Below are 17,790 nucleotides of genomic sequence, written 5' to 3'. Positions count from 1 at the left end.
TTGTGCTTCGATGAGCAGTGCTGTTGTGAAGGAAGTTCAAGGAAGTGAGTTTGTGTTTAAACAGGACCTTCCGCCAACCAATCATGTCAGTGCGGAGCCCTCCGCATTGTTACAAAATTTGGGAGGCACACGGCAATGCGTACGGAACTCAATTCACCCTCCATAAAGGAGCCTCCGACCACATTTTCGGATCAAACCGAAATTGGCTTTAAGAGTTGAATACTCCTGATATAGACGTTCAAAATTAGGTTGCATTTGTAAATTCCACAATAGCTCATTGCTACACCAAATATAACTAATAAAGCCATTTATTGGTTGAACAGATTCAAGCTCAAAGATGTCACGTTCTGACTGGCCACCTCCCAACCAACAGCGTGGCTTTGATCAAAGGTAGGCAACTTCGGTTTGACCATTTGAGATATGTTGAGCTGATCGTCTCTGGCCTAACGATGGGATTCATCCAAAAAGTCAGGCGGTCTGCTTCCCGTGGACAGATTAACAGGAGAAACCCCCTCGCTTCACCTCTTCCTCTCTGCCATTTTCGCCAGAGAATAATTTGAAGCCAGATATTCATTTTCACAATTCTTTTGAACCCAGATAACCCAAGGCCATACAACAAACAGCAATAGTGGTGGAGGGCCTAAGGGCACACTAAACATAATTTAATTGAAAACGCAGTGTAAAATGTAATTTGTCTCACCTGAAATTTTACTTCCAATTAGGTGCAACCATAATTTGAATGTCACGGACAACACTTCAATAACGACATTGACAAAAGTTTCATGTTTTACTGATATTGAAATTGATGGACAACAAACACATTAAGCAACACTTGAGCTACAGTAAATCTTTAAACCACAATTGTACTCTGACATTTTGTAAATTTATATATTGCCTGTATATGTACATAGGTACACGCATAGAGTACATGATACACCACATGATATTTACCAGGGTTGGGGGTAATTCCATGTCAATTCCAGTCAATTCAGGAAGTACACTGAAATTCCAATTCTCTTCAATGCTTTTTAATGAGCAAAGATTTGATTTGGAATTGTGTACTTTCTGAATTGACTAATTTAAATGGAATTGACCCCAACCTTGATGTTTACACACACAAATAGATATTTACCGTACGTGATTCGCGGTTGAAATGGGAGAAATGCATAGATTGAAATAGTCACAATAAATGCCACAAGCCGGCTCTAAATGGGTTTCCAACACACTTAATAAAAACAGTTTGGTCCTTAAAAGAATAGAAAGAAAAAAATAAATGCGTATATACTTATTTTGTTCTTTAATGATGGAAAGGGATATGGAAGAGAGTGATGTCATCAATCCATAAACAATGATGACCTCAGGTTAGGTAGGGGGGGGGGGGATGATGATGATACATTGCCCTATGAGAGGTTGGTTGCAATCTGGGTCCAGAGAGGGTTAGGGCCAGGGTAGAGATACAGCCGTCTCAATTCACCCCCTTTTCCCTCGGCCCCTCAATGTTAACAGATCTGTAAGGTGAAAGCGACATGGTGGATTGTGGAAGCTCCACCACTACACTGCTTTTACGTATCCAGAGCCATCAGATCTGCAAACACTGAATGAATGGTTAGTGTGAAGGGGAGTGGTAGGGACTGAATTGAGACATCTAATAGGGGGGGTTGTTAGCGGACCAGAGGGGCCTGCTTGAGGGAGATGAGGACAGAGCGCATGCGGGACACATCTTTGGCTTGCTTGCTGGACTTGGGGTTGAAGTCACAGAGGCGCGCCACGCGCTCCCACTCGGTGCCCGGGTTGTTCTCGTCCATGTCCGACAGCATGGCCTCCTCAGCCGCTCTGCAAGGCAACACGGGAGGGGAACAGCGCTTTAGAGAGGGAGGGAGCAGGCCTGGGCCCTAGAGATCAGTAGAGTTTTACAGAAGGCCTTACTGCTGCTCACTTACACACCACCTCCTCTGCAACACGACAGGGATAGACATGGGGAATCCCCATATAAATACATGCTGAATGGATCTAAATTACCTGCATGAGACAATTTGAGTTGCCAATAACATTTAAAAAAAGATTCATTATGAAAATAGTGCCATTTTAGCATGTCTTTTTCACCATTTTAGTCCAACAGTTTTAGTGAGGTCTGAATCTAAAAACCTTTGCTTGAGGAGGAAGTGTCGAGTAGACAGCAGCGGAGACCCAACTCAGAACAGTCCAGTCGACCCAACTCAATTACAGTACATCCAAAAAAATAAAACATTCTCCTGGTGGCCACATCAAAAACAGATGAGTACAGGGCTGGATAAGATCATACAGCATGCCCCCTATAACCCCAGTCATACAGCTAGCTAGTTACCTGCTTTTCCCTGTCAGTCTAATCAAGCGCTGGGTTTTTTGGAACGGTTAAAACGCGGTTTGGTTGGTTAAAAATGCAGTTCGTCACAGAACTGGAGGAGGGGGGGGGGCGTAACTTGCTTTTTGGTTACGTTCAAATATTCTCTCAAGATCCAAGTATAGCATTAGGAACATGGTTTTGTTTTATGTCCCTTTATACTTGTGCTTGATAAGTGCGCTTAGTGGCAAGTTCGTTCTTTTTAACAACCAAAACCTGGACACCTGAGACTTTGCCATGCATTTTGCTGCGGTTGGAAAGCAGGCCATTTGAAATGCAGCAAATACTTGATATAATAACCATAAGAGACTTTTGATTGACATGTCACAATCTTCACTAATAACTTACATAGATAATCTTTACACCAATACGGAACCCAAAAGGGCATCTAATTCCACTAGAAGGCTTAGCATACATAACCGAAATTAAATAAAAAAAATGATAGTGCCACAATCACAATAAGACATTTTGAAATGCAAGCCAGGGGGAATAGCAAAACCCAAACCCACCCACCCAAAGATAGGACACTTCCACTGCCAAAGAGTTAACTAAATGAAAGATCCCCTCTAATAAACTAGAACACATAGCAAAATGGGGATGAGAAGCCAATGAAAATTCACTGTCACAACGAAACTACAGATACGAACAGGACTAGTGGACCAACGCATCACAGGAGGGACACCCAGCTTCTAAAATCATTTAAATTGGCAGTGGATTTGTATTCATCTACAGCAGGACTCTCCAACCCTGTTCCTGGAGAGACCCTCCTGTAGGTTCACTCCAACCCCAGTTGTAACTAACCTGATTCAGCTTATCAACCAGCTAATTATAAAAAGGGTTGGAGCGAAAACCTACAGGAACAGGGTTGGAGAGCCCCGACTACAGTCTAGTCTAATTGTGCACTACTACTGAATATTGTTTTGCCATTTCTCTAGGCTAATATACACTCCTCCCTACTAGGATATTGTCTTTTTGTTTTTTTACTTAACTGGTCTAGGCGGTAGCAAGGATGGTTAATGTGTGTGCTTAAAGGTGCATAGGAAAAGAAACAAGGAGAAACAGATCACAAGTCAGATATATAGAAATGAAAAGTAAATGAGCTTTATGCAGATGACAAAAGCCAGCATGCATTTTCCCAGAGAGAAAAAAAGTCATTTTCAGGGGGGTGGCAGGATTTTTTTTTTTTGTGCACTAAGAAGTGTGCTTAGCTTGCAGCCTTCATCTGCTGTGCCATTGAGTTGGTTGGGTGAGGCAGAAATACGTGCCCCCTTGGTCTCAGTAGCTGTGGGTCTTTGTTTTGGCAGAGACAAGGACGTTGGTTATATGGGAACCTTTTGCTCTTTAGCGATCGAATGAATTCAATGGCAGATATAAGGGCTGCAAAACTAAGAGGGTGAGTTGGACAACAACAGTAGCATGTCATTCTATGGTAGGCAGTGGCCTGCTAGTCGCTATTAACAGATTCTAAGCAGATCACATTCGCATGTTTGAAGCAACGGTGTATCCAATGAGCTTTCAGTTTAGAAATGCAGACGTACAAGCGACATCAACGCAACAGTTGACTGTCTACATGCAGGGCTCTGCGACAGTATCAGGCTATGAAGGCTACTGAAAATAGACTTCAACTGTTGGATCTTGTCATAAGTCGCCTCGTACGAGCCTTGGATTGTGCTAGCCAGAATAGCTCATAGGAGCAGGAGCCCATCTCCTGTAGCGTGAGGTAGCTGTACAAGTACACCACCCTGGACAGGACGCTACTCGATTGCAGCCCCCCAAATATATATCTTTAACGCAGAGTCTTAGTTTGACAGTATTTGGTATGACTCGGCCGGGGATCGAACCCCCAACCTTCCAATCTCAGGACGGACAGGCCAACCACATGGCAGCCAAGTTGGCGTAGTCATTCTTAAAAATTGTAAATGACGTTCTCCAAATGAGGGATTCAGAGTGTCCATTCAACATTATGTCAACCAACAGACATTCTAGTACAGTACAATTGCTATTGCATAAATACCTCCTATAAAAAACACCCATCGCTGCAGTTCTTTGTGTGAGGGGTGTGTGTGTGTGTGTGTGGTTATTCTAGAAGACACTGAAACAGCAGAGATAATGTTGGGATAATGTTGGAAGGAAACGGCCCTCCAACAACATGGTTGCCTTTGTACAGCTTTTCAGGAGCCTTATTGAACCCGAAAGGCTGCAGGTTACCAGGTATAAAGCAGATATATATATATATATAAAAATAAGCCTTTCTAACGGCATGAGATCTCTTAAATAGTATTTAACAGACTAAAGTTAACCTTCAGATAATATGCCTGCATATTATATGAAGGTACTACTATATTGATAGGACTGTTAAGAGTTGGAGACACAGTTGCTTGAAACAAAACTAGTCTTAACTCTAGACATTAGCCACACGGTATCCACACGCAGCTGAGGTAGCTGCTCTACGGTTCCGTCGATACATTTAAAGCAGTGCGTCGCCAAGTAACACACCTAACCAATGTTTTCTACATAGCGTCAATTTCTATAACTAGTTTTCCATGTGCACATATGAATAATACAAGTATCGATTTAAAAAAAGGGATCTAAGAATACAAAAACATTTGCAAATGGCATGATGAGATGGCATGATAAAATGAAGGGACATATAGATGGATCATGGACGATGGAATTAAACAAGACCAAAGTAAAAGAAAATGGCCACTCGATTTACTACACTTCAGTTATGGCAACATAATTCATACAGAAACTGAGCATTAAGCATTAAGGCTGATGCAATGACATTCAGCCAACACACATTCACCGCATAAAAAAATGAAGAAAAAAGAGACACCTGGTGGGTTTATAGGTCGCAAAAACAGTCACGCACGCTCAAGATAAATGAAAGTCTACTTCTTTGAAAAATAATGTAAAACCAACAACAAAAAATGAAGGGGAAAGCCAAACGTAAAAATTAGTGTTAAAATGGAAGATGCGGCGGGCGATTGACGCGAGTGACGTCACGTGAAAAAAAGAAACAAATGTTAGTTTAGCAACATACACATAACCAATCAGGTCAGAGAAGGGTTGTTTGTAGAAATCCTCATCCAGAACCCTGGAGACACAGGGGATGTCCCAGAGGAAAGCAGCAAGCAGGAGAGAAGAGAGAGAGCGGTAAAAAGGAGAAGAACAAAACGACAGAACAAACCCAGCCCAGAGCTCTCACCCACAGTCATCTGCGTCCAAAATGGCGGCATATTCCCTACCTAGTGCACTACTTTTGACCAGAGCCCTATGAGACTACATAGGGAATAGGGTGCCATTTGGGATGCAGCTATATACAAAAGACTACAAACAACATAACAGAGGCAGGTTAGAGGTAGCTAGACATTAGACAGAGACTGGAACATTGGCTGATATATTATTCAGAGCAGAGGGAGGGCTTGGGTTACAGACGCTCAAGTTAGTGAAAACTTGACTTTATACTGTCTGAGCACTTGGAGGCAAGGCGGTCCAAAACCCTTATCAAACTTATATATATATAATAAATATAAAATAAAACATCCTACATTTCTGTTTGCTGCTGGGGCTGTCCTGTTATCTTTCGAAAGATATTAACACCAATTGATATTATAATTCCTGACCTCAACTAGATATTTCTGAATATGCCGTCCGTGCTCAAAATGGCTTGTGGTTCAAGGGTCAACTCTGGGGTCTCGTCATTTGGCAACAGCGTTTCACCTCTTAGCAACACCATGCATAACTTGGATTGCCGCTCCAGGTCTTTATTAGAAATAAATGAACCTGTGAATTAATATACATGATCATTTTTCATTCCGGAACATACTATACTGATCTTTTTCACTGTTCTACCAGAGACTGCACACTGTTAGCTTACGTCTTTTAATGTAGGCCTATATAAACCTTAACACACATAAAAGGTAGTAGAGAACAGAGGGACCAATAGGAACAATTGCTGCACAATAACTGACTATTCTGCAAGGAGATTTCTGCAGAGTGTTATTTACACTCAATGGACAGGGTTTCCTTTCCACGGCTCCTGTAGAGAAAAGTGAGTCAGTGGACAAAAGGTTTCCTTGGAGCCCAGTATAGTTTTAGTCCTCCTGGCTCAACCTGGGCCGATCTTACATAGAAATAGAATGACTAGACTGTTTCTATGCATTTTTACCTGTTGTTCACTTTAGTCTTCTCCAGCTGCTCGTCCTGTCTAGTGTGCCACTCCTCCAGCTCTACCTTGGCCTTGTCCTTCCACTCAGACTCCTGCTTACGAGAGTTAGCGTCTGGGGAAGGGGAAATTAGGAAGAAGAAGATGCCTTATGATTCACACAGTACATGCAATTCTCTTGAAAAATGACATCACAAAAAGAAGACTTCTAAAACCAGGGGCGATTTCAACATCAGCAAAATGCGCTTAGTGTTTTTCTTGCATTGCAAGTCAGGGCCATACATTTCCCAAAGATTGTGGTGTTAGAATTGGACGCTCAGCACTTTGGATTCAACTGTAAATAGTCACATCGGTTCCTTCTATTCTATTGTCACGCTGATATGGCCCTCTAGCCAGGATATACCAGGGGCCTCTCCTTACCTAGGACCTCCAGCCTCTCTCTCTGCTCCTCCCTCCATTTACGCAGGCTCTCTGGCTCAGCCTGCAGCCGGTCGGCACTGGAGATGGCCGAGTATGCATCAGACGGGCCATTGCTCTCCTAACAAACACATGGGTGGTGTTCAACGGGGCACACTGTAGCAACGTTAAAACGTGTCTCATTGGACAAGTAGATAGATAGACTCCCCCTTTTCACTCTGTTCCAGAGCATTTTCTTCCATTTTGTGCCTACTGAACACTACCATGGTCAATAATATGACACAACCATGGCATTTAGTATTCATTAGGCTATGTTCAAACAAACATGCATTGTTAAGTATTGTAACGTTTTCCTTGAGTCGATACAATCACAATCTCGGCTGTAAGAAAAAATGGAAAACATAAGATATTACCTCATTAAGGTCTCCATTGACAGCACCATCCACTGCATCTGCAAATAAAATGTACCATTCATCATGAACAAAGCAATATCAAAGACAATGAAATGGCCTACATCATCGATTAACATTACAGAGTGGGTGTGTATCAGACTTCACTACGCGTCTTACATTATGGAATAAGATGTCTTTAGGCCCATCACAAATCAGCATGCTTTCACAATGATCAAATTCAGATTATGGATTTGGCGTTGTAAGCTTGCAAAATAGTACACGTAGGTATAATTTGTGGAACGTTCCAACAGGAATCTGTTCCAAAAACTTTGTAAATAACAAGGTTGCCAACAAACACATACAAAGTTGTATAGCGGCAGAATGAGATACCGGGTAGGGAGTGGGCTAATTCATTAAATTCACTCACCACTTTTATTCCGAAAAATGTCTGTCCTCACTCTGGTAGCCTATGGACAAACATTAAGAATAAGCTACGTGGTGAGTTCATGCCTATTCGTCAGCTAGTTGAATTGATCATGCTACTTTGTATGCGTTGTTTGATGGTAACCTTGTACTTTAACGTTTTTGGAACAGATTCCTGTTGGAACGTTCCACAAATTATACCCACCTGTTCTAGCCTAGTGCACTGGAACATAAATGCTTGGTTATGCGATATCTTTACGTTGAACGATTCATTCATTGGAACTAGCTAGCTAGCTGAAGTCAGATAGCCAGATAGCAACCATAGCCAAATACATTTAAACTCAGTTTCACAATTCCTGACATTAAATCCTAGTAAAAATTCCCTGTCTTAGGATCACCACTTCATTTTAAGAATGTGAAATGTCAGAATAATAGTAGAGAGAATTATTTATTTCAGCTTTTATTTCTTTCATCACATTCCCAGTGAGCCAGAAGTTTACATACACTCAATTAGTATTTAGTAGCATTGCCTTGGGTCAAACGTTTTGGATAGCCTTCCACAAACTTCCCACAATAAGTTGGGTGAATTTTGGCCCATTCCTCCTGACAGAGCTGGTGTAACTGAGTCAGGTTTGTAGGCCTCCTTGCTCGCACACACTTTTTCAGTTCTGCCCACAAATTTTCTATAGGATTGCGGTCAGGGCTTTATGATTGCCACTCCAATACCTTGACTTTGTTGTCCTTAAGCCATTTTGCCACAACTTTGGAAGTATGCTTGGGGTCATTGTCCATTTGGAAGACCCATTTGCGACCAAGCTTTAACTTCCTGACTGATGTTTTGAGAGGTTGCTTCAATATATCTACATAATTTTCCTCTATTTTGTGAAGTGCACCAGTCCCTCCTGCAGGAAAGCACCCCCACAACATGATGCTGCCACCCCTGTGCTTCACAGTTGGGATGGTGTTCTTCGGGTTGCAAGCCTCCCCCTTTTTCCTCCAAACATAACAATGGTCATTATGGCCAAACAGTTCTATTTTTGTTTCATCAGACTAGAGGACATTTCTCCAAAAAGTAGTCTTTGTCCCCATGTGCAGTTGCAAACCGTAGTCTGGATTTTTTAATGGCAGTTTTGGAACAGTGGCTTCTTCCTTGCTGAGCGGCCTTTCAGGTTATGTCGTTATAGGACTCGTTTTACTGTGGATAGAGACACTTTTGTACCCATTTCCTCCAGCATCTTCACAAGGTTCTTTGCTCTTGTTCTGGGATTGATCTGCACTTTTCGCACCAAAGTATGTTCATCTCTAGGAGACAGAACGCGTCTCCTTCCTGAGCGGTATGACGGCTGCGTGGTCCCATGGTGTTTATACTTGCGTACTATTGTTTGTACAGATGAACGTGGTACCTTCAGGCATTTGGAAATTGCTCCCAAGGAGGAACCAGACTTGTGGAGGTCTACAATTTTCTTTCTGAGGTCTTGGCTGATTTCTTTGGATTTTCCCATGATGTCAAGCAAAGAGACACTGAGTTTGAAGGTAGGCCTTGAAATACATCCACAGGTACACCTCCAATTGACTCAAATGATGTCATTTAGTCTATCAGAATCTTCTAAAGCCATGACATAATTTTCAATTAATTTTCCAAACTGTTTAAAGGCACCGTCAACTTAGTGTATGTAAACTTCTGACCCACTGGAATTGTGACACAGTGAATTATAAGTGAAATAATCTGTCTGTAAACAATTGTTGGAAAAATTACTTGTGTCATGCATAAAGTAGATGACCTAACCAACTTGCCAAAACTATAGTTTGTTAACAAGAAATGTGTGGAGTGGTTGAAAAACGAGTTTTAATGACTCCAACCTAAGTGTATGTAAACTTCCGACTTCAACTGTACATCCCCTCCCTAAAGAGTTGCATAACATGAACTTGCTTCTGGCCAATGTAGCTAACTAATCGGTCAATATTTTAACTTCCTGAAGGCGACAGTTTTGTATGAAAGTCCAATGGTCATTGGGCCATATATCAAAATGCAGTAATGAAGTGGCCAGTAATGTTGTTGGTGCAGTGGGATCAATCCAATGACAGTTAGCCAGGAAATAGACGCTATAACTAGCTAACCGGTCATTCAAAGACACGACATTTTCTATTAGTTTATTCACGACACTTCAAACATCAAGATATCAATAAGTAAAGTTACGTTATTAGCTAGCATATACACATGTAATGTAGAGACTAACTAGCGCCGTTAGCGAACATACAAATGGGGAAACTAGCGTCACCTTGCTCATTACGAGCTAGTTTCCCGAACATTTTAAAAAATATGGTCTGAAATATCGGATCCAGCCAGCTAAATTGACGTTACTTGTTTTTCTCGTAATCTCATTTAAGTCTCCTGCAGACAGTCGATGTAGCTTGCTAAAGTAGCTCGTTTGCTGGTTAGCTAGCTAATTAAGATGGCTAGCTAACGGTGTATACAGTAGCTGGCTAGCCCATAGCTAGTCAATTATAGCCAATTTGTTAGGCTTTGACTCCGCCAAATAATACGAACGAGCTAGCCACTGTAACTTGCTAAATGAAGTGTTTTTATTACACAGTTACCGTTTGCGTCGCCTGTCAGATTATTGTCTAACGACGTTGGAACATCTCCGCTGTCCAGGATGCTGAATCCTTCGTCATTCTCAATCCCCGCGATCTCGCTTTCTTGCTGGGCCAAGAATGCGGCAGCGGGGTCTTCGTCCGTCCCATTGCCGGCGGCAGCCTGTGGTGCGTTGAGCATGTCAAAATCGTCCATATCTAGCTATTTGATGGTGGTGGCTAGCTATTGATAACGTTACAGTATCTAATGGGGGAGTAGATCAGTGGATCAGCTCGAGAGATAAGGGAGGAGACAATGAAAAAGCGGAAACTCCGGCAGGGCCAGTCAGAAACGAGGAATTTTTATTGACTGTGCTGTGCACCAACCACACAAGGAACAGGATTGCACCTGATACGTAAGGGTCCCATGATCTAGCGTGTCTTGGGTTAGGCGATCTTGAATCTCAGGGGTGTCAAAGAATTAGGAATTAGAATATTAGTCATTTCATGAATAGAATCTATATGCAGGGTACAGCAAGTGTGCATAATATTGTCTGCACTATAAAAATGTGTAAAGCAAAGATTGGTTCAAAGAAAAACAATCATATTTTATATCTCTTAAAAGGGCAAACGGGGAGAGGACACGTGATTTATACTGTCAAAATCTTTGCTAGGCTGTGATCATAGTATTCAACTCTCCTGAGGTTAATTTAATACATATAATCAATGGGTTATGGGATGTATCTGATATCTATAACCAATTTGATAGAATTCTCTTTTCATTCAAGTGGTCTATGATAATTGGTGCCTATTATGGCAGTGATGGGCTACTCTAGGCCTATACTGTATTACATTCAAAATGCATTTCTTAGTCAGATCCAGAGTGGGGCAGCAGTGTAAGGCACTGCATCTTAGTGCAAGAGGTATCACTGCAGTCCCTGGTTCAAATCCAGGCTGCATCACATCTGGCTATGATTGGGAGTCACATAGGGCGGTGCACAATTGGCCCAGCATTGGCCATCATTGTAAATAAGAATTTGTTCTTAACTGACTTGTCTAGTTAAATAAAGGTTACTTTTTTTATTATTAAAAATGAAGGAGTAGGACACCATCAGGTATCATTTCTAGCCTGAGTGACAGTCTGTTTGTGCTATTATGCCAACTCTGTCACTCATTTTCATGCCAACGATTTTTGGCTTGACAAAGACAGCAATGGAGTTGGCAGATCTGGGACCAGTCTATGAAGCAGCGACTGAGAAGAAACCCATAGAAATAACCCACTTCTAGTTGGGTAATACTACAAAGTCAAACAGACATACAGTGCATTCAGAAAGTATTCATACCCCTTAACCTTTTTCCCATTTTGAGATTTTTTTGTCATGGCCTACACACAGTACCCCATAATGTCAAAGTGTAATTATATTTTTCAACATGTTGACAAATGAATAAAAAATGAAAAGCTGAAATGTCAATACCCCTTTGTTATGGCAAGCCTAAGTTCAGGTGTAAAAATGTGCTTAACAAGTCACGTAATAAGTTGCATGGCACTGTGTATACCCCACCAGACACACCACTGTGGGTTTCTTTAGGCCTACTGTACCCTAACCAAAAATGAATTTAATCTGTCGCCTAGTTATGTATAGAACCATTTAATCTTGGACCAGAGATTACTCAGGCAAAAAGTTTTAAAAAACAGAAACAAATTAAACTGTCACAGGGCCTCTTTTCTTTTAAAATATCTAATTGAACTGTACTGTGTATAATACTATGAATACCTATATATTAATAGTGTGTAAGAAGTATTTTTGTTGTCTTGACAATCTGACTCTTATTTTTAATTTATCTAATATTTTCTTGTGTTTTTCTTGACTATAACTGCTCTGTACTCTGTCATGGAATGTATGTTTTGTGTGGACTAAGCTAAACTATATATTTTCAAAGATGATCTTTGAATCCTAAATTAACCAACATGAATGAGCAATTTTTGTCACACCCTGATCTGTATCACCTGTCTTTGTGCTTGTCCCCACCCCCCTCCAGGTGTCGGCCATCTTCCCCATTAACCCCAGTGTGCTTATACCTGTGTTCTCTGCAGGGAATGTACAGATGGATCCCGGGAAGGTGAGAGCGTTGGTCGATTGGCCTCAGCCTACGTCCAGAGTGCAGCTGCAACGTTTCCTGGGATTTGCCAACTTTTATTGGCGCTTTATCCAGGGTTACAGCATCTGGCTTACCCCCCTGTCTGCACTCACCTCTCCAAAGGTTCTGGTCACGTGGTCCCCTGCTGCGGACCGGGCGTTTCAGGACCTCATGCACCGCTTCACCACAGCTCCCATATTGTTTCATCCTGACCCGTCCCGTCAGTTCGTGGTGGAGGCCGAGGCTTCGGATGTCAGAGTGGGGGCTGTGCTGTCCCATCGTTCTGCCCTGGACCTCAACTTACATCCCTGTACCTTCTTCTCCCATCGCCTCAATGCCATGGAGAGGAATTACAATGTCGGGAATCGTGAGCTTCTCGCGGTGAAGATGGCATTGGAGGAGTGGAGACACTGGTTGGTGGGGCGGAACATCCTTTCCTTGTGTGAACGGATCACAAGAACCTGGAGTATCTCCGCACCGCCATGCGTCTCAATTCCAGGCAAGCTAGGTGGGCCCTGCTTTTCACCCGGTTTAACTTCTCCCTCTCCTACCGACTGGGATCCAAGAATATTAAGCCGGATGCGTTGTCACGCCGCTATAGCCCCGTAGCTACACCCTCGAACCCTGAGACCATCCTTCTCACCTCCTGCCTGGCGACGGCACTCAGCTGGGGAATAGGGAAGCAGGTCCATGAGGCGCAGCGTTCCCAGCCAAACCCCGGGGGGCCCCAGATAACTGGATGTTTGTTCCTGACGCTGTCCGCCCCTCAGTCCTGGAGTGGGCCCACTCCTCCAGACTTACCTGCCACCCGGGCTCCCGTCGGACCCTGGCCCTTGTGCAGCAACGCTTTTGGTGACCTACCATGGTCCCAGACGTCTCCGCGTTCGTCGCCGCCTGCACGATCCGTGTGCAGACCAAGACTCCTCGGCAAGCTCCGGCTGGTCTCCTTCAACCACTGCCTGTCCCTCACCGTCCCTGGTTTCACATATCCCTGGACTTCGTCACTGGTCTCCCCCCGTCTGATGGCAACAACGCCATCCTGACAGTAGTGGACCGGTTTTCCAAAGACGCCCACTTCATTCTTCTCCCACAAACTACCCTCTGCCAAAGAGACGGCCCAGCTCATGGTGCAGCACGTCTTCCGGATCCATTGACCCCCGGTGGACATGGTCTCCAACCGGGGTCCTCAGTTCTCATCCCGGTTCTGGAAGGCGTTCTGCACATTCATTGGGTCATCAGCCAGCCTGTCCTCCGGGTTCCACCCTCAGTCCAACGGCCAGTCGGAGCGAGCCAGTCAAGACCTGGAGATTACTCTTCGCTGCCTTGTCTCCGCCAAATCCACCACCTGGCGCCAACATCTCGTGGGGGTTGAATACGCCCACAACACCCTCCCCTGCTCTGCCACTGGGCTCTTGCTTTTGAGTGTTCTCTGGGTTATCAGCCCCCGCTCTTCCCGGAGGAAGAGGTCGGCATACCCTCGGTCCAGATGTTTGTTTGCCTCTGTCGTCATACCTGGAAGAGCGCCTTATCCCCACTGTACTTATACCTGTGTTCTCTGTTTATCTGTTGCCAGTTTTATTTCATCAAACCTACCAATGGCTTTCCCATGCTCCTGTCTTTCTCTAGTTCTTGTTTTCTAGCTTTCCTGTTTTTTTACCCTTCTGCCTGCCCTGACCCTGCCTGCTGTTCTGTACCTTGTCACACCACTCCGGTTTACTGACCTCTGCCTGCCCTGACCTGTCATTTAATTAATTGACACATCATACATTTAATGAAATAATTAATTGTCTCGCTGTAGTCTTCCTATTTCCTTTGTAAATATCCTTATTTGCATTCCTTGTGGTTCACCCACAAAAACCTAACTTGGCCACAAAATTCCTGAACTCAACTGAGGTCCATTGCTTGTGACTAATTTCCAGAGATATCTGACTCTTTTGAATGTAGTGGATGGTTAACTGATATGCACATTCCAATGGAGATTCCTTCTTGCTTGACATGAAAAACACGCCTTAAAACACACCAATATCTCAATATACCATAAGCTTATATATCATAAGAGCCCAAACTCAAAGGGACGTTTCAAACGTGTACTCAACAAAGATGTCCAGCTGAATACGTACGTTCAATACAGTGCCGTGTCCACTTACACCCTTAGCTCTCACCCCCTCCCTTCCACAAAGATGTACTTCAGTACTTTTCCATCACCCAGGATTTCTCTGTGCATGTCACAGGACTTCTAATCCGTCAGGAGAGGCCTTGAGTTATTGGGAGTGCGCATTCCTACAGTCCACTGCAGTCCGCTAAACTTGTCATACCCAAAGAGCTTAAACCTAGCACTACTTTCAATCTCTAAGGATATATAAAAACAATATTTTCATACTAAAATGATAATGCTGTAAAACAGTCATTTACATTCTATCAGTCCCCCCTTTTAAACTATATTCCCTATTGTTGAAACGTTTTATACAATAGGCACTAACATTCCAACTGGAGCTTTTGACCTTTTATCCCCTCCTTCTGCTGGAGACCCAAGAGTGTACTAACAGACACTTGATGGAGAGAAAAACATAGAAACGCATTACAATAGATTAACATACTAAGATGTGGATATACTTGAAGAACGAAGTAAGAAACTCGGCGCTTCCCACCTCTTGACTGACCTGGCTCTGTGCTTGTGGGCTGCTTTTCTGCTGAGATTGGGTCTATACACCTCCCCAAGCTTCCACTCAGTCTTCCCCCAGGTCTACAGAATGTGTTCCCACGCCATGTCCTCCTCACTTCGTTCTACGCCACTGGGCGCACACTGGTTGAATCAATGTTGTTTTCATGTCATTTCAACAAAACTCTGAGTCACATATTTCCTAATAACACTACGCAGCAGATGAGCGACCACTAACACAGACAACTTTTCCTCTGGTGAACTGGCTTCCTGTATATAGGGCCTGTGGCTAATCGTTCAAGTGTTTTTCCTTCGTCAGTAAAACCATCCCCTTATGTAGTCAACAGAGTATGAAATTGCAATAATTGGTTACAGGAATCAAATTCAACATATCACAACAGCTTGATTGTAGAGTTTAAATAAACCAGTAGACAATGTTTGTCTAAGCTTCTAGGTGACTAGCTTAACCATTACATCAGTGTTGTTGGTATAACCACTGATACAGAGTAGCTTGTTAGCGGCTGGAGTCTACAGTAGGGCCTTCTATCTCAACCTTGGGAGGAAACCCTCCGTAACTTAGTGAGTCTAAATTAGGGAGGGTTTTCTTCTAAGGTCGAGAAGCTAGATTCATTTGTACAAAGATTTAATATGTTTCAGAAACCATTTGCAGGATGACCCCCATATTATATGATAACACCACCTACGTCTCCCCCTTGGCAGTGTAACTCAATATTACCTCAGCAGAAAAAAAAAAATGAATCAGAATAACAAATATAATGAATCACCCAAGCCAAATTATAATTGTAACCCTTAATAAATTCACAAGGAAATCATTTTCATCCATAAGGGAATTCAAGGAATAGTCAAATAGACTAGAGACAGGTTTCTCTCACACTCATCATGCGCTGCTGTGTGTGAGTAGCGCACCCGCCCTTCCCTTTGTGCTTTCTTCACAGTTCAGGGACAGCGCTCTGTCTCTCCTTCTCGCCTGTCCGAATCCGAATTGGAACTATTGATAAATGGTACAACCCAAATTTAGAATGACAGCCCCTTATCTTCATGCACAAACATCTCAAACTCCCTATCTGGAATTTCCAGAGCGAGAAATTAGCACAGCGCTTGTTTTAACTTCTCAAACTCTTCTTGACACTAGTGTCCAGTCTACTGGGCCGTGTCCCTGCTTCCCCACTTCCGTCAATTGATTCAACGGTGAAGCCATTGATGAGAATGACGGAATAAAACTATGGACATAGCCAAATAGACCCAGCTATTAATTTAGCTGTCACTGCCACACATACTACTGGGACAGTGACTCATGCACTTTGTGACACCCCGAAACCACATGAAAAGGTGATTCACGTTGAGTCTATAATTCGACCCTCAATTTAGCCCAAACAGACACTGGCAGAACATACATTTCTAGAAAGGGAAAAATCTCTGAAACTGGAAACACTTATCTCCCTCACTAGCTTTAAGCACCAGCTGTCGGCGCAGCTCACAGATCACTGCACCTGTACATAGCCCATCTATAATTTAGCCCATACAACTACCTCTCCCCCTACTGTATTTATTTATTTATTTTGCTCCTTTGCACCCCATTATTTCTATTTCTACTTTGCACTTTCTTCCACTGCAAATCTACCATTCCAGTGTTTTACTTGCTATATTGTATTTACTTTGCCACCATGGCCTTTTTTTGCCTTTACCTCCCTTATCTCACCTCATTTGCTCACATTGTATATAGACTTATTTTTCTACTGTATTATTGACTGTATGTTTGTTTTACTCCATGTGTAACTCTGTGTTGTTGTATGTTGTCGAACTGCTTTGCTTTATCTTGGCCAGGTCGCAATTGTAAATGAGAACTTGTTCTCAACTTGCCTACCTGATTAAATAAAGGTGAAATAAATCAAATAAATAAATAGAGTGGCCAGACGTAAGCCACTCCTCAGTAAATGGCACATGAAAGCCTGCTTGGAGTTTGCCAAAGGCACCTAAAGGACTCTCAGACCATGAGAAGCATGATTCTCTGGTCTGATGAAACCAAGACTGAACTCTTTGGCCTGAATGCCAAGCGACACATCTGGAGGAAACCTGGCGGCGAAGGTCCCCCGGTGAAGCAAGGTGGTGGCAGCATCATGCTGTGGGGATGTTTTTCAGAGGCAGGGACGGGGAGACTAGTCAGGATCGGGGCAAAGATGAACGGAGCAAAGTTCAGAGAGATCCTTGATGAAAACCTGCTCCAGGGCGCTCAGGACCTCAGACTGGGGTGAAGGTTCACCTTCCAACAGGACAACGACCCTAAGCACACAGCCAAGACAATGCAGGAGTGGCTTCGAGACAAGTCTCTGAATGTCCTTGAGTGGTCCAGCCAGAGCATAGACTTGAACCCGATCAAACATCTCTGGGGAGACCTGAAAATAGCTGTGCAGCGACACTCCGCACCCAACCTGACAGAGCTTGAGAGGATCTGCAGAGAAGAATAGGAGAAACTCCCCAAATACAGGTGTGCCAAGCTTGTAGCGTCATGAAGACTTGAGGCTGTTATTGCTGCCATAGGTGCTTCAACAAAGTACTGAGTAAAGGGTCTGAATAGTTCTGTAAATGTAATATTTCCGGGTTTTTTTTTTAATACATT

General features: G+C 43.2%; 1 protein-coding gene across 3 annotated transcripts; it reads right to left on the bottom strand.

The window, feature by feature from the left end:
- Positions 1–774: 774 nt before the first annotated feature.
- Positions 775–10,686, bottom strand: clta (clathrin, light chain A). Of its 3 annotated transcripts, XM_014208920.2 has the most exons (7): positions 10,379–10,686; positions 7,379–7,416; positions 6,969–7,086; positions 6,552–6,663; positions 5,424–5,477; positions 3,370–3,405; positions 775–1,833 (listed from the first exon to the last, which is right to left on the bottom strand). In XM_014208920.2, the coding sequence occupies exons 1-7, from the start codon at positions 10,569–10,571 to the stop codon at positions 1,662–1,664; spliced, it is 723 nt and encodes a 240-aa protein (XP_014064395.1). In that variant the 5' UTR covers positions 10,572–10,686; the 3' UTR covers positions 775–1,661. The 3 variants fall into 3 exon arrangements, with proteins under 3 accessions (XP_014064395.1, XP_014064396.1, XP_014064397.1); XM_014208921.2 differs by lacking the exon at positions 3,370–3,405; XM_014208922.2 differs by lacking the exons at positions 3,370–3,405; positions 5,424–5,477.
- Positions 10,687–17,790: the final 7,104 nt, after the last annotated feature.

This window comes from Salmo salar, chromosome ssa08 (assembly GCF_905237065.1).
Source record: "Salmo salar chromosome ssa08, Ssal_v3.1, whole genome shotgun sequence".
NCBI classification, from domain to species: domain Eukaryota; kingdom Metazoa; phylum Chordata; class Actinopteri; order Salmoniformes; family Salmonidae; genus Salmo; species Salmo salar.
Note: the sequence above shows the minus strand (reverse complement) of the source record. Positions and strands in the feature narration are given on the sequence as shown.

What these genes read in the sequence shown, in the direction of transcription:
- clta (XM_014208920.2), bottom strand. Translation starts at nt 10,571, where the DNA reads ATGGACGATTTTGACATGCTCAACGCACCACAGGCTGCCGCCGGCAAT. An exon ending in TCAATGGAGACCTTAATGAG is followed by an intron (nt 7,087 to 7,378) that starts GTAATATCTTAT and finishes TGTGTTTGTTAG; the next exon opens with GAGAGCAATGGCCCGTCTGA. An exon ending in CCTTGCTACCGCCTAGACCA is followed by an intron (nt 1,834 to 3,369) that starts GTTAAGTAAAAA and finishes GTTGCCTTGCAG; the next exon opens with AGCGGCTGAGGAGGCCATGC.